Raw genomic sequence first — 22559 nt, 5'->3', positions numbered from 1 at the left:
ATCGTATAGAGGTATACAACAATAAGAATAGTTAAATCACTTTATTGTATACTATCAAGGTATTAAAAAACGTACATATGTGTATTTTATAAATAATTTTCTTAAATATGTACATTATAATATCTTTTAAAATAAATATTTTCTGGTAATTATTTTTGGCCACATAGCATACTTGTTATTCCGTTAATTTTCCCAAAAAGGAACACCTATCTTGATTAATAAACTAATTGGCTGAATCATGACCCGATTCACCTGACCCGTTTTCGAAATCCGGTCTTTTCTTTTTCCGGTTCCTCGAGCTCGGTCAATGCCCTCTCCGCTTAATTCAGTTTGAAAAGGAAAAGCAAAATTCAGTGAATGAGCGGGACATGAATAATAATAAGAGGAAAAGGATGAAGCTGAGTCATTGGAGCTTCACCTTCTTCTTCTACTTTTAACAATTATGGCCTCTTCTGATTCCCAGCGTCGCTGCGTTTTTGGTTAGCTTCTTTTTTTCCTAATTCTCTTTATCTATCAATTAGTTTATGAAATACTATTTGGATAATAGTAATTCCGCCTAGTGTTGCTTAATTACTCGAAAAGATTGAAGCTTTAGTCCATTGGGTATCCTGGGGGTTGGCAATTCAATCCAATTTAAGTTGCTTCTGTATTATAATTGTATATTGGAATAGAATATTTAGCTGAATGTGTGCTTAATTTAGATTTATTTTTGTGGGTGATGTAGTTGGGAATATACCATATGATGCTACTGAGGAACAACTAATTCAAATCTGTGAGGAGGTTGGACCAGTTGTTTCCTTCAGGTGGAGTATTTTTTATTTTTTTTTGCCTTCTCACTTATTTTACGCAGCAGTTGTTTTATCTTTTGTTTTTTCACTTAGTTAAAGCGGCCGAATTAGTTTTTCACAGCAGGACTTAGAAGAGTTTGTCCTATTGCAAGTTTTGAACTTTCAAGTGCACTACAATTTCGAGTATATGTAAGAAAAGGGAAAGATTATAAAACAAAATACTATTTTAACCTTTTCATCGCAATTTGGTGTTCCAACTATATGTTAGTTTGCTGATTGAGGATTTGAGGTGACTGATGGATAGAGTGAACTTGACAGCTAGAAAAGCATATATCATTTTTAGTATAAAAATGAATGATTGAAGTTTCTACTGCAGCTGGTCGAAAAACTTTTCACTGGCAAGGATTTTAAATTTCTGTTTAGAGGGCGTACGTGGAGGATGATCGACTGAAGGAGGCTCTTTTTATTTTATTCTAATAGGAGATGATTCTTCTCCTTCACTCTCTCATATTTGGATGTGTCTACCTAGCATTTCCATCTTTTGACTCGTTTTGTTTTTTTCCCCTCAGATTAGTGATTGATAGGGAAACTGGGAAACCAAAAGGTTATGGATTCTGTGAATACAAGGATGAAGAGACTGCCTTGAGTGCTCGTCGCAACCTTCAAGGGTACGAGATAAATGGTCGGCAGCTAAGAGTTGATTTTGCTGAAAATGATAAAAATTCTGACAGAAATCGTGACCAGGTAAGATATTTAGAAGTCCTTGGTCAATTATTTTTACGAGTACATCCTTGACAAAAGTTACTACAGTGTGTTTCTTTCGTTAGCTGTTCCTTTAGAGCTGTATGACTCAACCAAAATGCCCATATATATCAATTGTTATTGGTTTTTATGCTACTCATCGACTGGCTATTTCAGCATAGTCATGAATGTGTTAGTGGAATTATGGAAATGATTAAATTTCATACAAGGCGGTGTTGGCATTTCATTGGGTTTTTGGAGATGAACTTATTCTTTATTAGGATATCTAACATTAACGTCACTGGTTTTCATCCTGGTCAATGACCATTTTAACTGGTACCTGGGTGCTTCAGCTATTTCAGCTACCTATAATTTACTCACTTATTCTCTGGAGTTCCTACTTTTGTTTCTACGGTGCATCACCTATCTGACTTACATCTGTGAATTTCTTCGTAGTCGTTTGTGGATTTTTTGGGGTCACATCTTACTCTAACTTTTCTGTATTTTGATCCAGTCTTCTAAACTAGTCCTTAGCACATAAAAGTTGTTGAAGTAGGGTGTTCATAATAGCAAAACATCAGAGATATAGTTTGTTCAGTTGGAAGAGTCTTGGTTACCCTTATATCCCATAGTAATTGTCTTACTTTCTATTTTGGGTTAAAAAAAGACTTCTTTGATGAAGTAAAGATAATTGCATTAACAGCGGCATCTCGAAGATGCAAATTACAAGAGTAGGATGTGACTCCTACACAGAACTGAAGGAGTCATAAGTTCAAAAACTGATTTATACCATTTACTTCCTCATGTTTTTACCAACAAAAATGGTTCGAAAGGCATTTGACTTTTATCACCTGGAATTGTCACTGAAATCTCTTGCCTTATCAAAAAAAAAAATAAAATTGGCACTGGAGTCTCTTCAAAATATCATGCGCTGACTCTTACCACTAGACCAATGCCCCAGGGTGCTATCCAAAACACTAAATCCTTCCCCCATGGATAAGTACTGCCTGTTTGCACATCCAATTTCTTCTCAAATCTTCTATTGCTCCTTGCCACACATCAGATGCTTTATGTTTTGCCACCATTAGACCCAAGTAAGTAGCAGGGAATTGTCCTGTTTTGCACCCCAAAATCATAGCTAACTACTGAATATTTTCCACCCCATTAACTGGATAAAGAAGGCTCTTGCCTCTTGCTCATGTTCATGTGTAAACCCGAGAGGGCTTCGACAGCCAGCGACATAATTCCTTGATTGAAATGAAGACTTATTCGCTACAATTCTTTTTTTCAGTTTTTGTTATCAATAAGGTGCAATTTCACTCATTTTTATACTAAAGCCCAAATTCTTTAAAAAGTTAATTTCATCTATATTGTTGGCCCACTTTCATTTAAATACATCAAAACTTCAACTGATACCTTAACAGTTGTGCCCAAACAGAATACTGTTCTTAATTTAGGATGAAAGGTGCACTTCTTAATATTCAAACCCCTCTTGAAGAAAATGGCGGAAGCATAAATATTGTGAGGAACTTAATGTGTGAAGTATTATCTTCTTTTTTTCTGGACGTCAACTTTTCCAACTCAGAAGCAAGTAATTTATTGAACACGTGTGAACTATCACGTGTTACCACTATGTCATTACTAACTCCTCTGATGTGGCTAATCCCGCCCAATGAGAAAAGGGAAAGTACAACGAACTTAATACTCGTCAGATACTTCTTTTTTCTAATTTTAATAAAATCTATTCAATTGACCTTATTTCTCTTTTCTGACAGGGTCGCGGCGGACCTGGAATGGTCACGAATGTTGGTATGGTTCAATTTCACATCTGCTTTTGACCCTTTCTTTTCCAATAGGCAAAAGGAGGGGAGCATGAGATTCATGTCATCAGTAGCGCTTTTTTTTTCTCTATAGAACATTACATTCTAACTTTTTCTTCGGTAATATCTATCAGATCCCAAAAAACACATTGGGGGACCAGCTGTCCCTGTTGATTCTACACTTCATCAGCCAATAGGCATGTCAGTAGCTATGACTGCTGCAGCGGTTATGGCAGGAGCTCTTGGAGCTGCCCAGACTGGCAGCTCATTCAGTCAAGCTGGAGTAGATCTTTTAACACTGCAGATGTCCAAATTGTCTAGGAGCCAACTGAATGATGTAATGTCTGAGTTTAAGGTCAGGATGTTGATTAAATCCCTCTCCCATTCATGATTTTTCTGGCTCTGTTTGAAGTCTGCTGCAAAAATATATTACAGCTATAAAACTTTGAGTACTTTTCATTTATCAAAGACATTCTGCTGAGTTAAGCTAGAAGTAACTGAAACAATACAAAGCTATAGACTGAGTGGTATAAGAATGAATAAGCCAAATAATCGTATTCTGGTTAATTCCTTTATTTGTAGTGTCAATTAGTGTATGTGATCTTCGTGGATAACTGCTTGACATGATTATTGTAATTTTGATGACAGGCCATGTGTACACAAAACAAGGAACAGACACGCCAACTGCTGTTAGCAATTCCAAATTTGTCAAAAGCTCTTTTTCAGGTATTGACCTATGGTAGATGCTTAATGTGTTTGCACATTTCTGATGTTGTTTAGCTTTTTGCTGTTGCTGACTTCTCAATAATGAAAATATTCATCTACTCTTCATAGTTGGTGACCCCTTAGATGCAATAGGGCTTTTGTGTTCATGCTATTCATTACTGCAGCATGGCCAATCAGCCACTTAAGGCTCCTGAAACTGCATTTATGGTGTTCTATCCTTGGCTGCTTGTTTCATCATTACTTGAAAACCACTATTCAAAATTTTTTGTGCTAGATTAGGACAAATGAGTCTGTCTGCTTTATCACATTGTTTGCCGATGTGCATAAGAGTTGGACTTAATATGTTGGAGCCCTTCAAAGGATCATATGCTGCGCATTGCTCTTGTTGTACTCATAAGGAGAGAAATGTAGGAAAATGCTTAATTGCTATATGGCGACCTTTGTTATTTTTGTAAAAAAAAAAATATTGGCAGTACCATCTTGGTACTTGCCTTAATAAAATTTACTTACCTTATTAGAAAAAAGGAGAGGAATGTGGAAAGTGGGTTACTCTCACTTGTGCTCACTTCAGTTGTCCAGTTGTTGATTCTTTCAGCACTTTGTATATATCTTTTTGTAGATAAGATACGATAGATAACCACCAGAGATATGGTTGTTACTTTGATGACTTTTATTCTGCCACCTGCTAATGTTTTCTTGGGCAGACTTTATAATCACTATCTAAAAGTTCGGTAGAGGAGTGACATCAAACATATGGTTTTAAGTAACTTGAATTTCAAATCTTTAGTATCCTAAGACACAGAGTGGATCATGCATTTTCTGTATAAGTTCACTATTTTTACACTTACAAAGGAAAGAAACATTTACATTTTTCTCACAGGTAACATATATAAGAGTTGAAGATACTGCTGCTATGATTTATTTTGTACTGTGGATAGCTCGTAGTATCATTACAACCATGACAATTACTTTTCCCTGAACATCTGTGCTATTTGCTTATTATTTTAGATGCTTCCTGTATTGTAAATTGCATAGATGTTTTGCTTTTCTGGAGTGCTGAGCATGCTCTATTGTAATACGAAGGGGGTCATATGACGAGTTGTCAGCTTCAGAGTAGCATTATTGCTCCTTTTTGCATTGCATGATTGTTGTGTTATCCCATGCTTACAAGTTTTTATTTGTTTATGGATGCAGGCACAGCTAATACTGGGAATGGTGTCCCAACCAATGGTTCGTTCACTGGCTCTCTCTCTCTCTCTCTCTCTCTCTCTCTCTCTCTCTCTCTCTCTCCTTTTTTTTGGTTGTTTTTGAGGCACCAGGTTGTGAAAGAGCAACACCTAATCATCTTTGAAATGTGCAGTTGCAGATGTCAAACATTCGGCAATCTACTGCACCTCAGCTGCAGCCATTGTTGCTAGATAGTCAGCGAAGTCAACAACTAGCAACCCAGTCTCTCCCTGGGTTACCCCCACTTCCCCCTAGTTTACTCCCCCAGGCACGGCCTCAGATTCAGCTTGCCCAACCAGCGCAGAACCAGATTTTGCAGAGTCAGTTGCCTACGCCTTCTAGAATCCTTCCACCAATGCAACCCCAGGTCAATGTTTCAGTTAATCCGCCAGTTCAGGTGGGGACTTCCTCTTCTATAAAGCAGCAAATGCATGTTTCTTTCTTACAGCAAGCTGGGCCAGTTGCATCTACTACGAATTTTTCATATAATAATCAGCTGGGGACAACAAATACAAACTATCATCCTCCTCCATCAACGCGTCCCCCATTATTGGAACAAGGTTTTCAGGTGCCTATCTTTCTTTAACTGTTAGTCTATTACTGCAAATAAATGAACAGCAATGGCAAAATATGAAATATGTGGAAGCATTATTTTGAAAATGTCACAGAAACTACTTAATATGGTCAGTAAAATTTACTTCGGTCAACTAGACGATTGTCATGCTTGATTGGTTAAGTAATTATCCGATGAATAAATAACAATGTGCTTTACCTTAGAAAGGAAGAGAGTTTAAATATCAGGTTCTCTTAATAGCTTTTTGGTGATACGAGAAGAGAACTCAAATCTTATGCAAAAGGCCACTTATCTTTGATAATAAAAGCTCTGCTCCTCACCCCTTTTCTACTTCTGGAAAATTTACTTGAATAACTCCCAAACGCAATAAAAACAGGAAGTTCATAGGATATTTGCTATATGGAACAGTGTGTATCCTTCTTGCAAGACTTACTTCAGTGGTGTTGTACTATGTCTCTTTCAAAGGGACACAAATATGATCTTGTATAAAAACATTTATTAACAGGTAAACCCTTCAGCAGTTTCTGGTGTCTTGGATAATATGAATAAAGGCTCTCGAGGATCACAGGCTCCAAATAATTCATCTTCGATTACCAAACCAGCTTACCCTTCAGGTTCGCCCGAGGAAAAGAGAGGGGCAACTAATAATCTAGATCTTCTTAGTCGGCCATCAAAAATGCCTAGGCTAAATGATGGAATAAGCTATGCCTTGCCTGATGCAAGTGTATCTACGTCCCTGTCAGGACCCTCGACTCAAGTTTCAGCTGCAGCAGAAGTGTCAAACTCTGATAAACAAGCTAGTCAGGTAATTTTAGAGTGTTGCTGTTTCTTTTTAATCAATTGAAGACACTTAAGACAGATTGTTTACAAATGAAAAGTGAATTTAGATGCTTCAACTCCATTTGTTTCTTTCCTGACATGTTGGTTTGAAAGATTGTCTAACTAGTACTTCTGATACAGTCTTGTAAAATCCTGGATGTAATTATGTTAAATGCCTTTATTTTCTCTGTAGAAGCAACTGATTGTTTTGATTTGGTACTACATTTAGAATCATGTATGATGTAGTTATAATATGGTAGTTTAGTTATATGGAGATATGTTCTTTTTCAACAGGTGCAGCTTCCCTCGGACGTTGAGTCTGCCTTGCTGCAACAAGTACTGAGTCTGACTCCTGAACAGCTAAGTTCACTGCCACCAGATCAGCAGCAGCAGGTCATTCAGCTTCAACAGATGCTTCGGCAGCCAACGTAGCGACACTTTACTACATGAAGAGGATCTCAGATACACCTGCAGGCTGGTTTCTTTTTGCCCCTCTGAAATATTTGCGCAGAAGGGCATGTTGTCTCTTAGATCAATTTCCATATTGTAAAGTGATTGATCTCCAAAAGGATCTAGCATAGGATTATAAAATGCACTAGAGGCTATTACATTCATGTAACGGTTATAAGGAAGTTGTTTGCAAGATAAATGAAGGAAAGAGAAGAAAATTGTGGCTCCAGTTGTACTCTTTTTTGTTAGTTATTGGTCAAAGCTCCAGTTGTACCCTAGGAATAGATATTTGAGACGCATATTTTTCGTTTGCTATTTGCCCACTTATGTTTCAGTAACAAATTCTTTGCTTGGTTTATCTTAATGCAAGTCCTGGATCAGTTTTGCGCATTTTTTGCAATTTAATTTCATATTCCGAGCATTGTTCTAAAGCAACCTAGAAAAGTCTGGAACTCTGATATCACCCTTTTGAGAATATCTCTTTCGCTCTCTACCCCTCAGAAAATAAAAGCTATTAAGCTGGTGGTCTGGACATATATACCACAAGGGAATAATCTTTCGTAAATTACTAGCTCAACATAATTCTTTTTTGGAGTTTCCGATAAAATACTTGTGAAGGGACGCCTGTCATATAAAATGAGAATTATCTGCACCTCATATTTTTGGAAATAATGCTTAGCTCTTGTCATCAAATTTGTGGAGAACAAACACTACTTGAGAAGGGGAAAAAAAGGGGCGCTGAGGTGGCATCACGTGTCATCCACCTCATCAAATGTCAGTGCCACCTAGAATTAGATGTCCACATTGGACAAACTTAATGGAAGATGGGTATATTTGAACCAATAGTATTGCGACAGAGATATATTTGGATACAAACAAGGGGTATATTTAAATCAGGGATATATTTAGCAATAGACTAAAAAAAAAGGGGGAGGAAAGCGAAACCAAGTACTCCTGGTTCACAGTGCTCATACCCTGTTCTTAAGGTATAAGGTTTAATTTTCACTCACTGACTTATCCTAAAGTCTTCAAATAATCTATATGCAGGTCATGAGTATATTTAAACCTTTTATCACTGGGTATATTGGTGTAAATATCGGGTGGAGTAACCATGTAATATGTATGAGTTACAATTTTTTAATTCAAAAAAAAAAAAAAAAAAAGGCAAAAGTGAAAGAAAAAGAAAAATAACATTGGTTGGATGGGTGAGTGAGAATAAGTGGCACCTTACCGGCCACCATACATATAACGACATAACGTACACGAAACCTATTTTCCACTTCTGTTTCACCTCCATTTCTATATTCTTCTCTCACTGTTCTCTGTATCCAACATTCTAACTACATTAAAAAGAAGAAGTCGCCCAATTTGTCCGAGATTTCTTTGTACATAAGCTGGCATATGAGTAGCGGAGAGGAATTGGGAATTTGAAGAGAACATCGGAATGGTACTTCAGTTAGTTCTTAGACCTCCAGTGGGTCGCCATCTTGTCACAGCTACTCCGCTTGTTCCTAATAAGCCCAATGGATTTTCCAGGTTATGTATTCGGAATTGTGTCACAATGGACCCTCAAAAATCCCAAAAGGTGCTCGCTTTTTAATTGCTGCAATCTGTTTGTTAATTTTCCGGTGGAGAAGTAATCAAGATCCTTCTTTTTAACTTAAAAAACGGTTTTTGTCATGCCTTTTTTGTCTTGTTATTCTAAGTTTAGAGCTCACCCACTGTTGCATTTTTTCTTTAAAGGGGTGAATAGGAAATGAAAGAGGCACCTTTTGGATGGCACCTCTCCATATCACCCTTCCTTTGCCTATAAATTTAGAGGTTTGGCCTCATTTTTGAAATATGAAAAATCTGAAATGATCTCACTCTTTTCTACATTGTTGCATTATTTTCTAAATAAACATAAGTTTCAAGTGTGATTTGCTCTGTTTGTTGAGTTCGCTGAAGTTCTGTGATTTGATGTGCCGCTATCACAGAATAGTTATTACGTTCTATCCTGGGAGGAATTAATCCGTATACCTTGGGCAAAAGTGAGGGGATTAAATTCCTTAACGACACACAAGAAACTTGTGGGCTCGGAATTATTTTCGCATTTTCTGTTCTAAGTTCTATTTTTCTGATTTTCTATTTTCGGACACAGATTACCAACAAGCTTAAGGAATTTAATATATTTTTTTGTGTTCATCTTTTATTCTGAATGACTTGACTTCAAAAGACCTCTTTTGCCTAAAGGATACATCTGTTGGCTTACCTTACAACGTGAGGCAAGCGATGTATCACTTCGATGAAAATAAAGAAAAGAAAAATGTGACAGCAACGCCCAGTTTTGCAACGAGACGCCTCTGTTATCATCAAAGACGATGCAGCAAACAACCAATACATTGTACAGTTTGATATGTCTAAAACATGCAGATGTCATTCGAGGATGGCCATCATTTTGTCTTGAATGATGGAGGCATCATCAAAGAATGCCGGGATTCTTTGTTTTGGTCGTTTAACTAATTATGGAAATTAATTAGTAGTCGGAAATAGAAAAGGAATGGTAATGGCATCACATATTGGGGTTTTGTGTGGGGAAAACAACGCGGATGGACGATCAAAATCTGTACGTTAACCATGGGTTCAAAATTGGACTCCCATGTTTATGGAAATACAAAGATTTAGAACATATAATTAATTCTTATAACCATATGTATATGGTTATGACTATAATTTTATTGGGTCCCTCTTAGGACATAAGATTGTTAATTGTATGATTTGGGCTAAGAGGACATCACAGTCACCAATAAGACTGCTATTCTGGTGGTTTGCCACCACTTCCAAGTTGTTGGTAACAAGGGCAATAAGCAACATGAACATCTCAGGGTTGTTTATTTCGCTAGTTGACGAAGAAATGAAGTACCCGAATGAGTTTCTGGTGATTTTAATCTTACAGAAATTACGGCGTAAGTGGTTGGACCCTCTTCTTCGGTTTTTATTATCAAGAGGTGGCAATAAAACCAGGTTCTATTTTCTCTAATCATTCTTTAATTTGTCTACCCTTGTGATTTATGATGTTCAATTTTTTAAATATTGGGTAGATTATTATGATCTTAAAATATATTTTATTTGCATTGCTGTGATGACCGGGAATAACATATGTCTAAAAGTTAATTTTGTTATTCTTTTGAAATCAAATTGTCGGTATACAATTTGGTGGCATGCATGAAAATAAAAGTATATATGGTTGTAAGTATGAATCAAACTTACATTAATATTTAAAATTTGTTTGAGACCATGCAGATGATATTTTATATAGATATACATATGTTAGTTTGATAAGAATAATATATCAAACTGTTGAAATGTTTTGGGGTGCAATGGTTGAGTTGGAAAGCCATTTGAAAAGAAAATTAAAATATACTTGTGATTTTCTACCCTTGTTTTGGAGACTAAAATCCTCATGATTTTTTACTCCCGTTATGGAGACTAAAATCTTCGTGATTTTCTATTCCTGCTTCGAGATTAAAATCTGCGTGATTTTCTACTCGTTCGTTGAGATTAAAGTCTTCGTGACTTTCTACTCATTAGTGGAGATTAAAGTCTAAGTGACTTTCTACTCGGTTTGAAGATTAAAAAAAACTCGCCGTTAATTAGATCCGGTTGTAGTATATATTACTCGGTTGGAAGATTAAAAACTTCATCATTTATTGATTTTGATTGTGTCAGATTGGTTTGAAGATTAAAAACTTCACCATTTATTCTGGCTCTGTCGTGATACAAACAAAAGTTCGTGTGGTTGGCTCTACAAAGTAATAGGGGCGGTGAATGTGAATCTCCTTTTGAATAAATATGTTTGGAATATGGTATTATTCATCAAATGACGGCCCCTCAGTCACTGCAATCTAATGAAATTGCAGAAAGAAAGAATAGAACGTTAAAGGAGATGATGAATCCCTTGCTGATGAGTTCTGATTTATACTAGAACTTGTGGGGGGAAGCTATTGTTACAGCTAACCGAATACTCAATCAAGTTCTCCATAGCAAAACGCAATCCATTCCATATGAAAATGGAAAGGTAGGAAGCCCAACTTAAATATTTTAAAGTGTGGGGGTGCTTAGCTAAAGTACAAGTTCTTAAACTCAAAAGGATAAAGATCGGACCGAAAATTATTGATTGCGTTTTCATAGGATATGCAATAAATAGTAAGGCATATTATTTTCTGGTTCATAAATTAGAAAATCACAACATTCATATTAATACGATAATCGAATAAGATAATGCTGAATTCTTTGATAATATTTATTCGTATAAAAAGGAATGTGAGTCGTCTAGTGAAATATCTAAGCGACCTCGGGAAAAAGCAAAGGAAAGTATACCTAATGAGGTGAATCCAAGACGTAGTAAACGTCAAAGGACAACTACTTCCATTGGATCAGATTTTCTAACATTCTTGTTAGAAAATGAGCATCAAACTTTAAAGAAGTTATGTCTTCCTCGGAAGCACAGCTGTGAAAAGAGGCGGTCAGTAGTGAGATAGAATCCATATAAGTAATCATACTTGGGAATTGGTTGATCTTCCTCCAGGAAATAAACCTACGGATTCTAAGTGGATTTTCAAAAGAAAAATGAAGTCGATGGTGCTATTGACAAATATATGGCAAGGTTAGTTGTCAAAGGGTTTAGACAACGAGAAAGTATTGATTACTTTGACACTTACTCGCTGGTAACGAGGATTACACCTACTGGGGTGTTAATAACGTTAGCCACTGTGTATGGCCTTGAAATCCATCAGATGGATGTGAAGACAACATTCTTAAATGGAGATTTGGAGGAAGAAATTTATATGGAACAACCTGAAGAGTTCGTAGTTCCCGAAAAAAGAAAAGAATGTATGTCAACTTGTTAAGTCACTTTACAGACTAAAACAAGCACCCAAACAATGACATGCGAGATTTGACCAAATAATATTTTGTCAAATAGTTTGAAAATTAATGAGTGTAAACAAATGTGTTTACGTTAAGAATACTCCAAATCATATAGTCATTATTTGATTATATGTGGATGATATGTTGATGAAATATTTAAAATGTGGGGGCTTTTAGCTTATGCATGACAAAAGCTAATGTTAGACTTGATGTCTAGATTATTTAGAAGAATTAAATGATATATTTTTTGGACCCCACAAATCTTTAGTGGATATTGATATGGTAGTCGGTGAATTCATCAGTTGTTCAGTCTTAGTGAAGACTAGTTGATGAAACTACTAATTCGGAAGTTGGTCACGTGCCTTTCTCGAAAGATTATTTTCTTTCTTGAAAATTTATATTGTTTAGTTCTTTTATGAAATGATGTCACTTCGAAGGTTGTGACTTTTTATAGAAAGATACGTATGTACGTTTTTGTATGGACATGACCGTTCATGAACGAATGTATTAATACGTTGGTCTATAATGAGGTGAACCAACCGATGAACATGACCAAAATCCATTGTAAGTTGGATTTGTTTCATGAATGAATGTGCTATAATATGCATATCATATAGAAGTCTGAATAAATATCATACAATTGCTTGAAAATGGCGGAGTGATTACGAAATGTGTTTTATATAAAAAGGTTGTGGCCACAACTGATGCAAATCATTCCAGCTGTTGTTATAATATACTAGTGCTACATTAAGTGTAGTCAATAATCTGATATGCAATTGAAAGTCGAGACGTATTAGTCTATGACATAAGGAAGTTCGCATTGCACTTTCATGACAATGAAACGAGTCTTGAAATATACTCAAAATTATGCTTTGCACTACAATAATTATCCCGCGATAATGGAGGGGTATAGTGATGCAAATTAGATCATTGGTTCAACCGATTCTAAACAGTCGGTGGAGGAGCGATGTCTTAGAAATCGTCCAAACAAACGTGCATTGGCCGCTCTACAGTGGAGGCTGAGTTTATAGCCTTAGACAAGGCCGGTGAAGAAGTTGAATGGCTTCTAAAATTTTCTTAAAGATATTTTATTTTGGCCCAAATCGTTGGCACATATATGCATATATTGCGATAGTCAAGCAGCAATAGGAAGGGCTAGGAACATTATGTATAACGGGAAATCTCGTCATATACGACGAAGGCATATAAAACCGTTAGACAACTATTCTCCAGAGGAATTATCATAATTGACTACGCGAAGTCAAGCGATAATGTGTCGGATCCACTTACAAAAGGCCTAACTAGAGAGGTAGTTGAGAGATCATCGAGGGGAATGAGACTATGGCTGAGGACAAGTCCTTGTGGCGGTAACTCTACCTAGAAGACTGGAGATCCCAAGATCTAGGTTCAAGGAGCTCAAACAAAGTCATTAATGACGGTTCAACATTGTCAAATAAAATTTCTTTTTGGTCCATTCTCGTGATGAGACAATGTTCAGTACCAAGAATAAAGCGTTAAGGTTTTTTAGTGGTTTCTAAGTTTGATACGGGGTATATCAAATAGTATATCTACGGGATAACACGTTTAGGAATCATCACCTATGTAAGTGTGAAGTGTAAGCCGCTTCAAGGAGAATTCTGTAAGGCCAGTTCTCTACGCACTTATGAACCAGGTGATGTTCATGGCCGAAACGGACACAACAATGAGAACCAAAGACGGTTAAGGGTTGATTGTGTGACTTATGGTTGTCTAGGTATACACCAAAGTTCGACGATTCAAAGATATCAAATCTACCGATTGACCGAGTATATCCGACATAAGTTCACTACGGAAAGTTCTAAGGGAAACCTACTTATCCAGATGCGATTAATCCTTACTTGCAAATCACACAGTATTTTCATGCATGTTTTTACACATGTCCATTCCCCATTCATGTGGGGGATTGTTGCGTTTTTTCTTTAAAGGGTGTGAATGGGAAATGGAAGAGGCACCTTTTGGATTGCACCTCTCCATATCACCCTTCCTTTGTCTATAAATTTAGAGGCTTGGCCTCATTTTTGAAATATGAAAAATCTGAAATCATCTCCCCTCTTTTCTACATTGTTGCATTATTTTCTAAATAAAAGTGTCAAGTGTGATTTGCTCCGTTTGTTGAGTTTGCTGAAGTTCTGTGATTTGAAGTGCCGCTATCACAGAATAGTTATTCCGTTCTATCCTGGGAGGAATTAATCCGTATACCTTGGGCAACAGTGAGGGGATTAAATTTCTTAAGTACACACAAGAAACTTGTGGGCTCGGAATTATTTTCGCATTTTCTGTTCTAAGTTCTATTTTTCTGATTTTCTATTTTCGGACACAGATTACCAGCACCCACGTCAACAAGCCTTTGGAAGAGCAATGTCTTTGGGCTTTTCAGTTGTTGAATAGATAGGAGTGATGTTTGGCTGCTTAGATTTTATGCTTGGTATCTGCTTCAGTTCTTCAAGAAGTCAATTTGCTGATCCTTATTTGCTTTCTTGAGTGAACGACTTTGAGCCTTAACTATAAATTCAACATTGTTAATATGGTAGAGAATTTAGACCATCTTTCACAATGTTACAGTCTTACAGAGTTGAGAGCACTCTAACTAGAAACATGTCATTTAGAAGGAGCTCTTCAACAAGCTAAAGTTTCTCAACCTTTATTGTTCCATCTTATTCTCAGCCTCTTAGGCCCTAAAATTTATATGCAATGATTTTCAGTTGTCTAACGTCTTCGAAAGCATTTGATACAGTGTAGTTTCGGAACTTCTCTTCCACCCCCCACCCCAAAAAAAAAAAAAGCTTAATTCTTTAAGACAATCAATGTCCTGAAATTTTATAAAAATTAATTTTAAGTATTGAAATGTTCTCAAATGAATAAGCGACTCCATGAAAAATTATGAGATCCCTATTAGTTAATTCAACGAGATTAGGGAAATACATATCATGATCTACTGAATGTGATAGCCTCTTTTCATTGAAAACTTATAGTTAAATGCACCTCTTACACAGACAATGCTGTGACTGAATCTGATGGGGCCACATTTCAACTTTGCAGTTAGTGCTGGATGTAAAGGAGAGACTTGAAAGGGAATATACAGATCTCCCAGTGGGAAGGAATGGAAGAGATGATGAGGAAATGATTCTATGGTTCCTGAAGGATCGCAAATTCTCAGTTGAAGATGCTGTTTCCAAGCTGCATAAAGCCATTGTAAATATATCGTTTATTTTACTAGAATCATCATGTTAATTTGACTGTCATACCAGAACTTGATTATTGAAAGGAAAACCTCATGTAGCTTATAGTAAATTATATCGCACAGCATGATATCTGCACCCATAAGGCCTCAGCTATCTTCTTCTTTTTACTGTTTTCTGATTTACTTTTCCTCCTTCCGTCTGGTTTCTGATGGTGGAGAGAATGGACTTACTCTTCCTCTGCCTTTCAGTTGACTTGTTCACTGTGTTAAAAATTTTAAATCCAATTCTCATGAAGTGGCTTAGCTGTACCCAACTTGAAATTTCAAATGCTATATTTACTATACGCTACAGGAGGTTATCTCAATCATAAAACATGGGACACTGGATTGCTAAGATTACTACAATCATTCCATTACCTCATGGTAATGAGAAGAATAGGAATATTGTTCCTCTTGCCTGCCAATTGACTAGCTTCCCTGTGTCAATTCTTCATTTCAATTATCATGAAATTTCATAGAAGCTGCATCTGAATTGAATATTTGCAATGCAATAATAGTTACTCTAAGCTTCATAAGTAAGAAGGGATATTAACAATGATGTATTTCATATCTTATCAGAGATGGCGTCGTGAATTTGGTGTATCAGACTTGTCAGAAGATTCAGTTAAAAGTATTGCTGAAACCGGAAAAGCATATGTGCATGACTATTTTGATGTCTATGGAAGACCGGTCCTGATAGTGGAAGCATCAAAGCATTTTCCACAGGTAACAATGTAACGCAGCTTATCTTAAAACTAGATTACAAATACTAGGATTATTCACAAATCTTCGTAAGAGAAAAAAGGACAGAGCTTTAGCTGTATTTTTGCCATTTGATTTTCATTCAGAGAACCAAACTTTGGACCCACCTCTATTTGACTGATCAGAATTTCTTAAGTCATACATGCCACATCTCATTGTTTTAGTAAAAACTTGAAGATTTTGTTTTACTGTTTAACTAAAGCAAGTGAAATGGAAGTGTTACTGATGTAAATACGAAGTATGCATTCGTACTTTCTTTTAGTTAATTCAGCGTGAGTGGATTTATCTATCATGAGTCATGACACTTCGACCTTAGCTCGACCTGATCCTTTATTTATTAAAGTGCTTTTTTTTTTCATAATGTCTCCAGTGTTGTACTAATTGAAAAGAGAAAACTTATTTCTCTGCTATAGTTTCTTAAGGAGAAGGGGAGTGTTTTCTAAAACTAGTGATTTTGGGTGGAAAAGCAATAGAATGTTGGAACTGGAGATTTTTTATGAAATGAAGTTTTTCCCTTGTAGATCCTGTTCAGAACTTCTGATGTGTACACTAAATTTTGATGCCACAGAAGCAGGATCCTGATGAAGATGAGAAGTTATGTGTCTTTCTAATTGAGAAGGCATTGAGCAGACTTCCCGCTGGTAAACAAGATATACTTGGTATATTTGATCTGAGAGGGTTTGGAACAGAGAACGCAGATCTTAAGTTCCTTACTTTTATGGTAATGTCCACTGTAGTTGCTCTTTTACATATTTTTGCATGGTTCATCTCTCTGGGTTTTAGCTTAGGATGATTTGATTCATAAGGTTTTCTATCTTCGTTTTATTTCTTCTTTTGTGAATAAACTCATAAGGTACTTATAATATTGCCTTTGTCAAGTAAAACTAAATTTTGTTGATGCTGATACATCATGAAACTTTATGCTTGAAAGCTTCTGCTTGAAAAATACTTAATGCTGTTGCTCTTGGTGCTTCTTCTAACATAACACCCTCGAAAACCAGCTTCTTTTCATTTTCACAATAATTCTGTCAAGTGGGTCGATAACAGGTGTATAGATGACTTGCTAATGTCATCTTCTCTACCCTCTCGTTGTGTTTACTATATAGTTTAAAATTTTCAGCAGATCTTGAACAGTTTAAAATTGCGTGCTAATTTTTCTTTAATCATTTTGGCACAGTTTGATGTATTCTACTACTATTATCCAAGACGGTTGGGTCAAGTTCTTTTTGTTGATGCTCCTTTTGTCTTCAAACCATTGTGGCAGCTTGTCAAACCTGTGCTGAAGTCATACGCTTCATTGGTAAGACTTCCGTGCTATTAATTAAGGAGTTATATCTTTTCTGACTTATCATATACTATATTGTTCTGTTTGAGTCATGGCTTATATCCAAAAGCTCGACTTATATTCTCACTTTATAGTAAACCATAGTTCATTATGATTTTATTTGAAGAGTTACACAAGGTTTTGAAGATATTCCCCTTTTGAACAGCTCTTCATGGTTGCTACTAATGCCCATGTTTAGACGGACACACTGAGATAGTCTATTTACTGCCTCTAACCTCACTTTTCATGTCTGCTACATCTGTTTTTACCCTTATACAGTGAGCCTCTTGCTAAAGCAGCATTTAAATATCCATATGATTTGGCGCCTTCGATGCATTATTCTTCAGTTTCTCTTATTTTTCAGTGAATACTTATCTCTGTCATTCGAATCTTTTATGCTTTACCACTAATAAATTGGACAAGATAAGAAATGACCATCTCAAAATATGATTACATAATCTTCATCATGTCTAGGCAGAATAAAAATAGTTATATTTTCTCAGCTGATTTGATATGCTATCATCTCACACTCTGTATGTGCAATTTGAAAGGTGAGATTTTGTTCAGCGAAGGATGTCAGAGAGGAGTATTTTACAGAAGAGACAGTCCCAGCTAGTTTTAGAAAATGAAGACATGAGCACCTGGTACACCAAATCTTTGATATACGCAAGAATAGAAAAGATGAATCTTGATATAAAGAAGTTTCGGCCAAGATAACGATGACAAGCTCAATGATGGAAAGGACTAATGAGGTTATCGGATTATAGTCTTTTCATATTTGCATGAATGAGAAAGTCACTTTTCTCCGAAGCCCTGTGTTAGAGTTAGGACCATTTACAACAGCTACGATGTATCAAACTAAAAGATCATACAATGTACTTGGTTTTATCCGTATACAATAAAGCAAGATGCCCCCAAGCTGGCTTTGATTCAACAGTAAAAGTTTTACAATTCAAATGTGTGGTGGGTGCACATCACTAGTTGGAATCTTGATTTGGATCAAGTATAGTATTCAAGTGGAGAAGCTTAGAGGGATGGACTCATTGGTTATCACTTATCAAAAGGAAAAAGTTAATGCAATGACATCTTTAGGCAAAGGAACTTGTGTGTCCTCGTTTATATCTAAGCAAATCTATTATCACGCTCTTATTAGAGTCATTCTGTTGTTCTTTCTACTCCATAAGATTTAGCTTGACTTCAAATTCTTCAGTTTTTTAACAGAAAATTACTTTTAACTCCTTAAGTTTCAAGAATATAACCAATATACTGTAATTCTTTTCCAGACAAATCTTTCCATCTCAAATTAAAGTTTCATATTTCCTCTTAAGGCCATTGGGAAATGGTGCAACCTTTTATAAAACAAAAAAATAGTATTCAACGTTGTATGATAAAACTCTTTGCTTTGCTTATCCTATGCCTAAAAGAAAAGGAATTAGTAGTAAAATCGTCTCTTGCATGTTTTTTTTTTTTAATAATAACTAAGTCATTGATCTTTCAACGTTCTTTCCAATGTTTGCACGAAGACCCTCAATTGTGCAGAAACAGCCAATTTAAGGACAAAATGCACCAGGAAACTGCTTGATGAAATTTTAGTACAATATTGACGAAGATTAAACTTTAGGGGTTAAATCATAAATCCAGAAATTGTAAACCGATGCATTTAGGTCCTGAGTGAAATTTCCTCGAAAGAAGCTGATAAATCAAGTTTGCCTTCCTGCAACAAAATGGAAAAGTCAAGCTTGAGGAATGCTTTAGTAATAATCCTATCGGCGATAACTATTGCATCTTCAACGGATTTGTGCAAGGCGATCGAATCACCAGAGTATACAGTGGTCCACTCAGAATCAGATTTTGAGATCAGACGTTACAGGGAGTCGGTATGGATGACGGCACCCGTCAACGAAATCTCCTTCGAAAAAGCCACCAGAGATGGTTTTCACAGGTACCCCCTTTCTAAATTTTTTTTAATTGTTTATTAAATGGCTAATTTTTACTGGTTACGACAATTGAAGTTACCTATTTAGCTAACTTATTGAGGGTTAACAATCTTTCCCCTTTTCTTCTTCGCCTAATTTTGTATACAAATTTTCCTTGTGGACTTTACTGTTAGAATAAATAGACTCCTTATAAGTTTGGAAGTATCTATTGGAAAGGAAAAAAGAGATTTTTGTGGGCGTTGCATGTGTCAAAATGGAAGTATCTAATCAAGAATACATTTTTCTTTCACTAGCAAGCTCTGGCAAGTTTTAGTATGAGAGGTATATGAGCCTCTTATTGGCAGATAAGCACTATAGACTACTGAGGTCTTTTGATGTCAATTTGACTTTTAGATTCTCTTCTAAACACAGTGTCAACTATGTGCTGCTACAGATCTATTTCTCTGAACCGGTTACTTAATAATACATGCTAAATAGAAATTGCCACCTAATCACCAAAGAATATTTGCTTCTAGTAAATGCTAGCAGAGTTAGGTTTGTTGCTCTGCTAATGGTGTATGAAGATTTAGAGACGTTCTTTTAATTAGCATTACTCAGTTTTGGTTGCAAATACAGTTGTACTGACCAATGCACAAGAACTCGCGCAGTCTAGAAGTCAATCAGCTATGCCTCAATCTCAAGTGGTTTGGATCAGCAATATAAATACTCTGTATTAATTATGTTCTATTGAGGTATCGTGTCTAGGTGAATACGTCTCAACAACTGTAGTATTCAGAGGATCTAGCATAATTTAACTATTTTTAAGCTGGCAAACGACCTCCACATCCCTCCTACTTTATCTAAGTTTGGGACTGGCTATGATTAGGGGGTGGCAAATGAGCTGTTTGGGTTGTATTTGGGCTGGTCAAGATGGGCTGCCATATTAAATGGGTCATTGCCCAACCCTGCCCAAAGTTCACTTGGGTTAAGATGGGCTCGGTCAAGATGAGCTAAATAATGGGTTGTAACCCAACCCGCCCAAATTGACCCAAATCTTTGCAATATTCTCAACCTTTAAAACAAGCATATATAAAAATTAACTTATGTTTTGAAATAAATGTCAATTCATGCCAAATAATTTCTTTCCCCAATTTGGATTTAGAATTTTATTTGATAGTTCTTCATCTTATAATACTAACAAAGATCAGAATAATAAAAAAGTTGTAAAATTAGACCTTCCCACCCACCCCAACCCACCTCTCACCACCTCAACTCTCACCTCACCCTAAATAGAAATATTATTTAGAGTACTTTCTTTTAATGTTGTAGATATAGTATTTTCTTTTTCATTTCAACAAAATGAATATTTTCTTTTTATGATGTAGAAAGTTCTTTCATTTCAATAAAATAAGTACTTTTTTTTTCATGATGCAGAAAAAGTATTTTCTTTTCATGTTGAAGAAAAAGTATTTTCTTTTCATGTTGAAGAAAAAGTATTTTCTTTTAATGTTGTAGATAGAGTATTTTCTTTTTCATTTCAACAAAATAAAATTTTCTTTTTATGATGTAGAAAAAGTATTTTCTTTCATTTCAATTAAATAAGTACTTCTTTTTCATGATATAGAAAAAGTATTTTCTTTTGTTTTAACAAAAAAAGTACTTTCTTTTCATGATGTAGAAAAAATATTTTCTTTTGTTTTAACAAAAAGAATACTTTCTTTTCATGATGTAGAAAAATTATTTTCTTTTGTTTCAACAAAAAGAGTAATTTCTTTTTATGATGTAGAAAAAATATTTTCTTTTTCACAAAATGAATACGTTCTTTTCTTGTTGTAGAAAAAGTATTTTCTTTCATTTCAATAAAATGAGTACTTTCTTTATGAGGATATCAATCAAACATGGGAAAATTAGAAAATATTTTAGAACTCTAAGATTGAGCATTTCCATGGGTCAAGGTTGGGCATCCTCATGGGTCCATTTGGGCTGATGATTTTTGATGGGTTAACTTGGGCTAGTCCAAAACAGCCCATTTGCAAAATCATTCTAGCCCAAACCCATTAAAGTTTGGGCGGGTTGGGCGGGTCAAATGGGCTTGGGTTAGTTTTGCCACCCCTAGCTATGATATTAGCAGAGTTCAAGTTTGTGTAAATGAATTGAAAGCTTACATTTGAATTTCTTATGTGTTCCCTCAATTTCGTACAGATTGTTCCAGTTCATCCAAGGTGCAAATTTGAACTTTTCTCGTATTTATATGACAAAGCCAGTTTTGACGAGCATTGTCCCAGGAGCTGGTCCTCTTCACTCATCAGCGTACTTTGTTAAACTGTACTTACCTGTGAAGTTCCAAACTGATCCACCCCTTCCCCTTCCGGAATTGAACCTTCAACCTGATCCATGGACTAGTCATTGCATTGCTGTTAGGAAGTTTTCAGGATTTGCAAGAGATGGCAATATCGTTAAAGAAGCTCAGAAACTGGCATTGAGCTTGAGTAGATCTCCATGGGCAAACTCCACTGCTTCTACAAGTGAATATGCTTACTCTATAGCGCAGTATAATTCTCCCTTCCGGATCATTGGGCGTGTCAATGAAGTTTGGGTTGATGTCACTGGATCTAGAGCAAGTGGTTGTGAATCCAATCTAGTTGCTGCATACTGATTTTGAGCGTGAGCTTGAAACTTATTCGATCGTTGTTGTAAGTCTCCCTTATAGAGACCAGAGAGGCGTGAAAGGTTGCTTCTTATGTACATATTGAATTAAAAAAATAACATGAATCCAAACGACAGATGATGATGCTATGTTCTGTATATTTGGCACTTCTATTATGGTTTAATGGAACTGTGATCAATTCTGCAAAAAAATGAGTGGATAACCGTAATTCCCTTGATACAGAACTTTGGCATTACCATGCGTGTTATTCTTGTTCTTCATCCCAAAATGTTTATCTGATTTGACTTTCTCCGCTCAAGCTTGGCTTTAGTCAAAATCATTTCCGGGATTGAATTTCACAATTTTTTTAAAGACAAACTAGAACCTTAATAGACAGAGTTATCGGGTAGCTAGTGCTTGTGGGAGGTAGCAGATATCTTGTGGAATACCACGGTTATATTAGAAGAAGAAAAAAGATAAATTACGTAGAGAGTATTATAATATAGAAAATTTTCTAAACGGGTATATATTTATTTAAGGACGTGTTTAACTTTTGTTCAATTTGGTCTTTGAAAAATCAAAATAAATACATAAATAA

The 22559-nt window shown here is 35.8% G+C and overlaps 3 protein-coding genes across 4 annotated transcripts; all 3 read left to right on the top strand.

The window, feature by feature from the left end:
* Positions 1–307: 307 nt before the first annotated feature.
* Positions 308–7535, top strand: LOC107811588 (cleavage stimulating factor 64-like). The gene is made up of 10 exons (XM_016636548.2): positions 308–479; positions 725–803; positions 1358–1532; positions 3305–3338; positions 3484–3704; positions 3998–4075; positions 5270–5305; positions 5436–5870; positions 6382–6681; positions 6990–7535. Exons 1-10 carry the CDS (start codon positions 443–445, stop codon positions 7125–7127), a joined length of 1533 nt encoding a protein of 510 aa, XP_016492034.1. The 5' UTR covers positions 308–442; the 3' UTR covers positions 7128–7535.
* Positions 7536–8351: 816 nt separating this feature from the next.
* LOC107811586 (uncharacterized) lies at positions 8352–18332 on the top strand. 2 transcript variants are annotated; one of them, XM_016636545.2, is made up of 6 exons: positions 8352–8730; positions 15132–15284; positions 15892–16038; positions 16643–16795; positions 17252–17374; positions 17950–18332. In XM_016636545.2, the coding sequence occupies exons 1-6, from the start codon at positions 8590–8592 to the stop codon at positions 18025–18027; spliced, it is 795 nt and encodes a 264-aa protein (XP_016492031.1). In that variant the 5' UTR covers positions 8352–8589; the 3' UTR covers positions 18028–18332. The 2 variants fall into 2 exon arrangements, with proteins under 2 accessions (XP_016492031.1, XP_016492032.1); XM_016636546.2 differs by lacking the exon at positions 8352–8730 and adding an exon at positions 8751–8966.
* A 611-nt stretch (positions 18333–18943) lies between these two features.
* LOC142180284 (uncharacterized) lies at positions 18944–22119 on the top strand. Its single transcript, XM_075251699.1, has 2 exons — positions 18944–19340; positions 21517–22119. The coding sequence occupies exons 1-2, from the start codon at positions 19123–19125 to the stop codon at positions 21968–21970; spliced, it is 672 nt and encodes a 223-aa protein (XP_075107800.1). The 5' UTR covers positions 18944–19122; the 3' UTR covers positions 21971–22119.
* The last annotated feature ends 440 nt before the right edge of the window (positions 22120–22559 follow it).

This window comes from Nicotiana tabacum, chromosome 4 (assembly GCF_000715075.1).
Source record: "Nicotiana tabacum cultivar K326 chromosome 4, ASM71507v2, whole genome shotgun sequence".
Lineage (NCBI taxonomy): Eukaryota > Viridiplantae > Streptophyta > Magnoliopsida > Solanales > Solanaceae > Nicotiana > Nicotiana tabacum.
This window is presented reverse-complemented; position numbering and strand designations above follow the sequence as displayed.

Excerpts from the sequence above, each read along its gene's own strand:
- LOC107811588 (XM_016636548.2), top strand. The coding sequence starts at position 443 with ATGGCCTCTTCTGATTCCCAGCGTCGCTGCGTTTTTG. Across the intron at positions 1,533-3,304 it reads CTGACAGAAATCGTGACCAG|GGTCGCGGCGGACCTGGAAT; the intron begins GTAAGATATTTA and ends CTTTTCTGACAG. Across the intron at positions 3,339-3,483 it reads TGGAATGGTCACGAATGTTG|ATCCCAAAAAACACATTGGG; the intron begins GTATGGTTCAAT and ends AATATCTATCAG.
- LOC107811586 (XM_016636545.2), top strand. The coding sequence starts at position 8,590 with ATGGTACTTCAGTTAGTTCTTAGACCTCCAGTGGGTCGCCATCTTGTC. Across the intron at positions 15,285-15,891 it reads CCAAGCTGCATAAAGCCATT|AGATGGCGTCGTGAATTTGG; the intron begins GTAAATATATCG and ends ATATCTTATCAG. Across the intron at positions 16,796-17,251 it reads TTAAGTTCCTTACTTTTATG|TTTGATGTATTCTACTACTA; the intron begins GTAATGTCCACT and ends ATTTTGGCACAG.
- LOC142180284 (XM_075251699.1), top strand. The coding sequence starts at position 19,123 with ATGGAAAAGTCAAGCTTGAGGAATGCTTTAGTAATAATCCTATCGGCG. Across the intron at positions 19,341-21,516 it reads ACCAGAGATGGTTTTCACAG|ATTGTTCCAGTTCATCCAAG; the intron begins GTACCCCCTTTC and ends AATTTCGTACAG.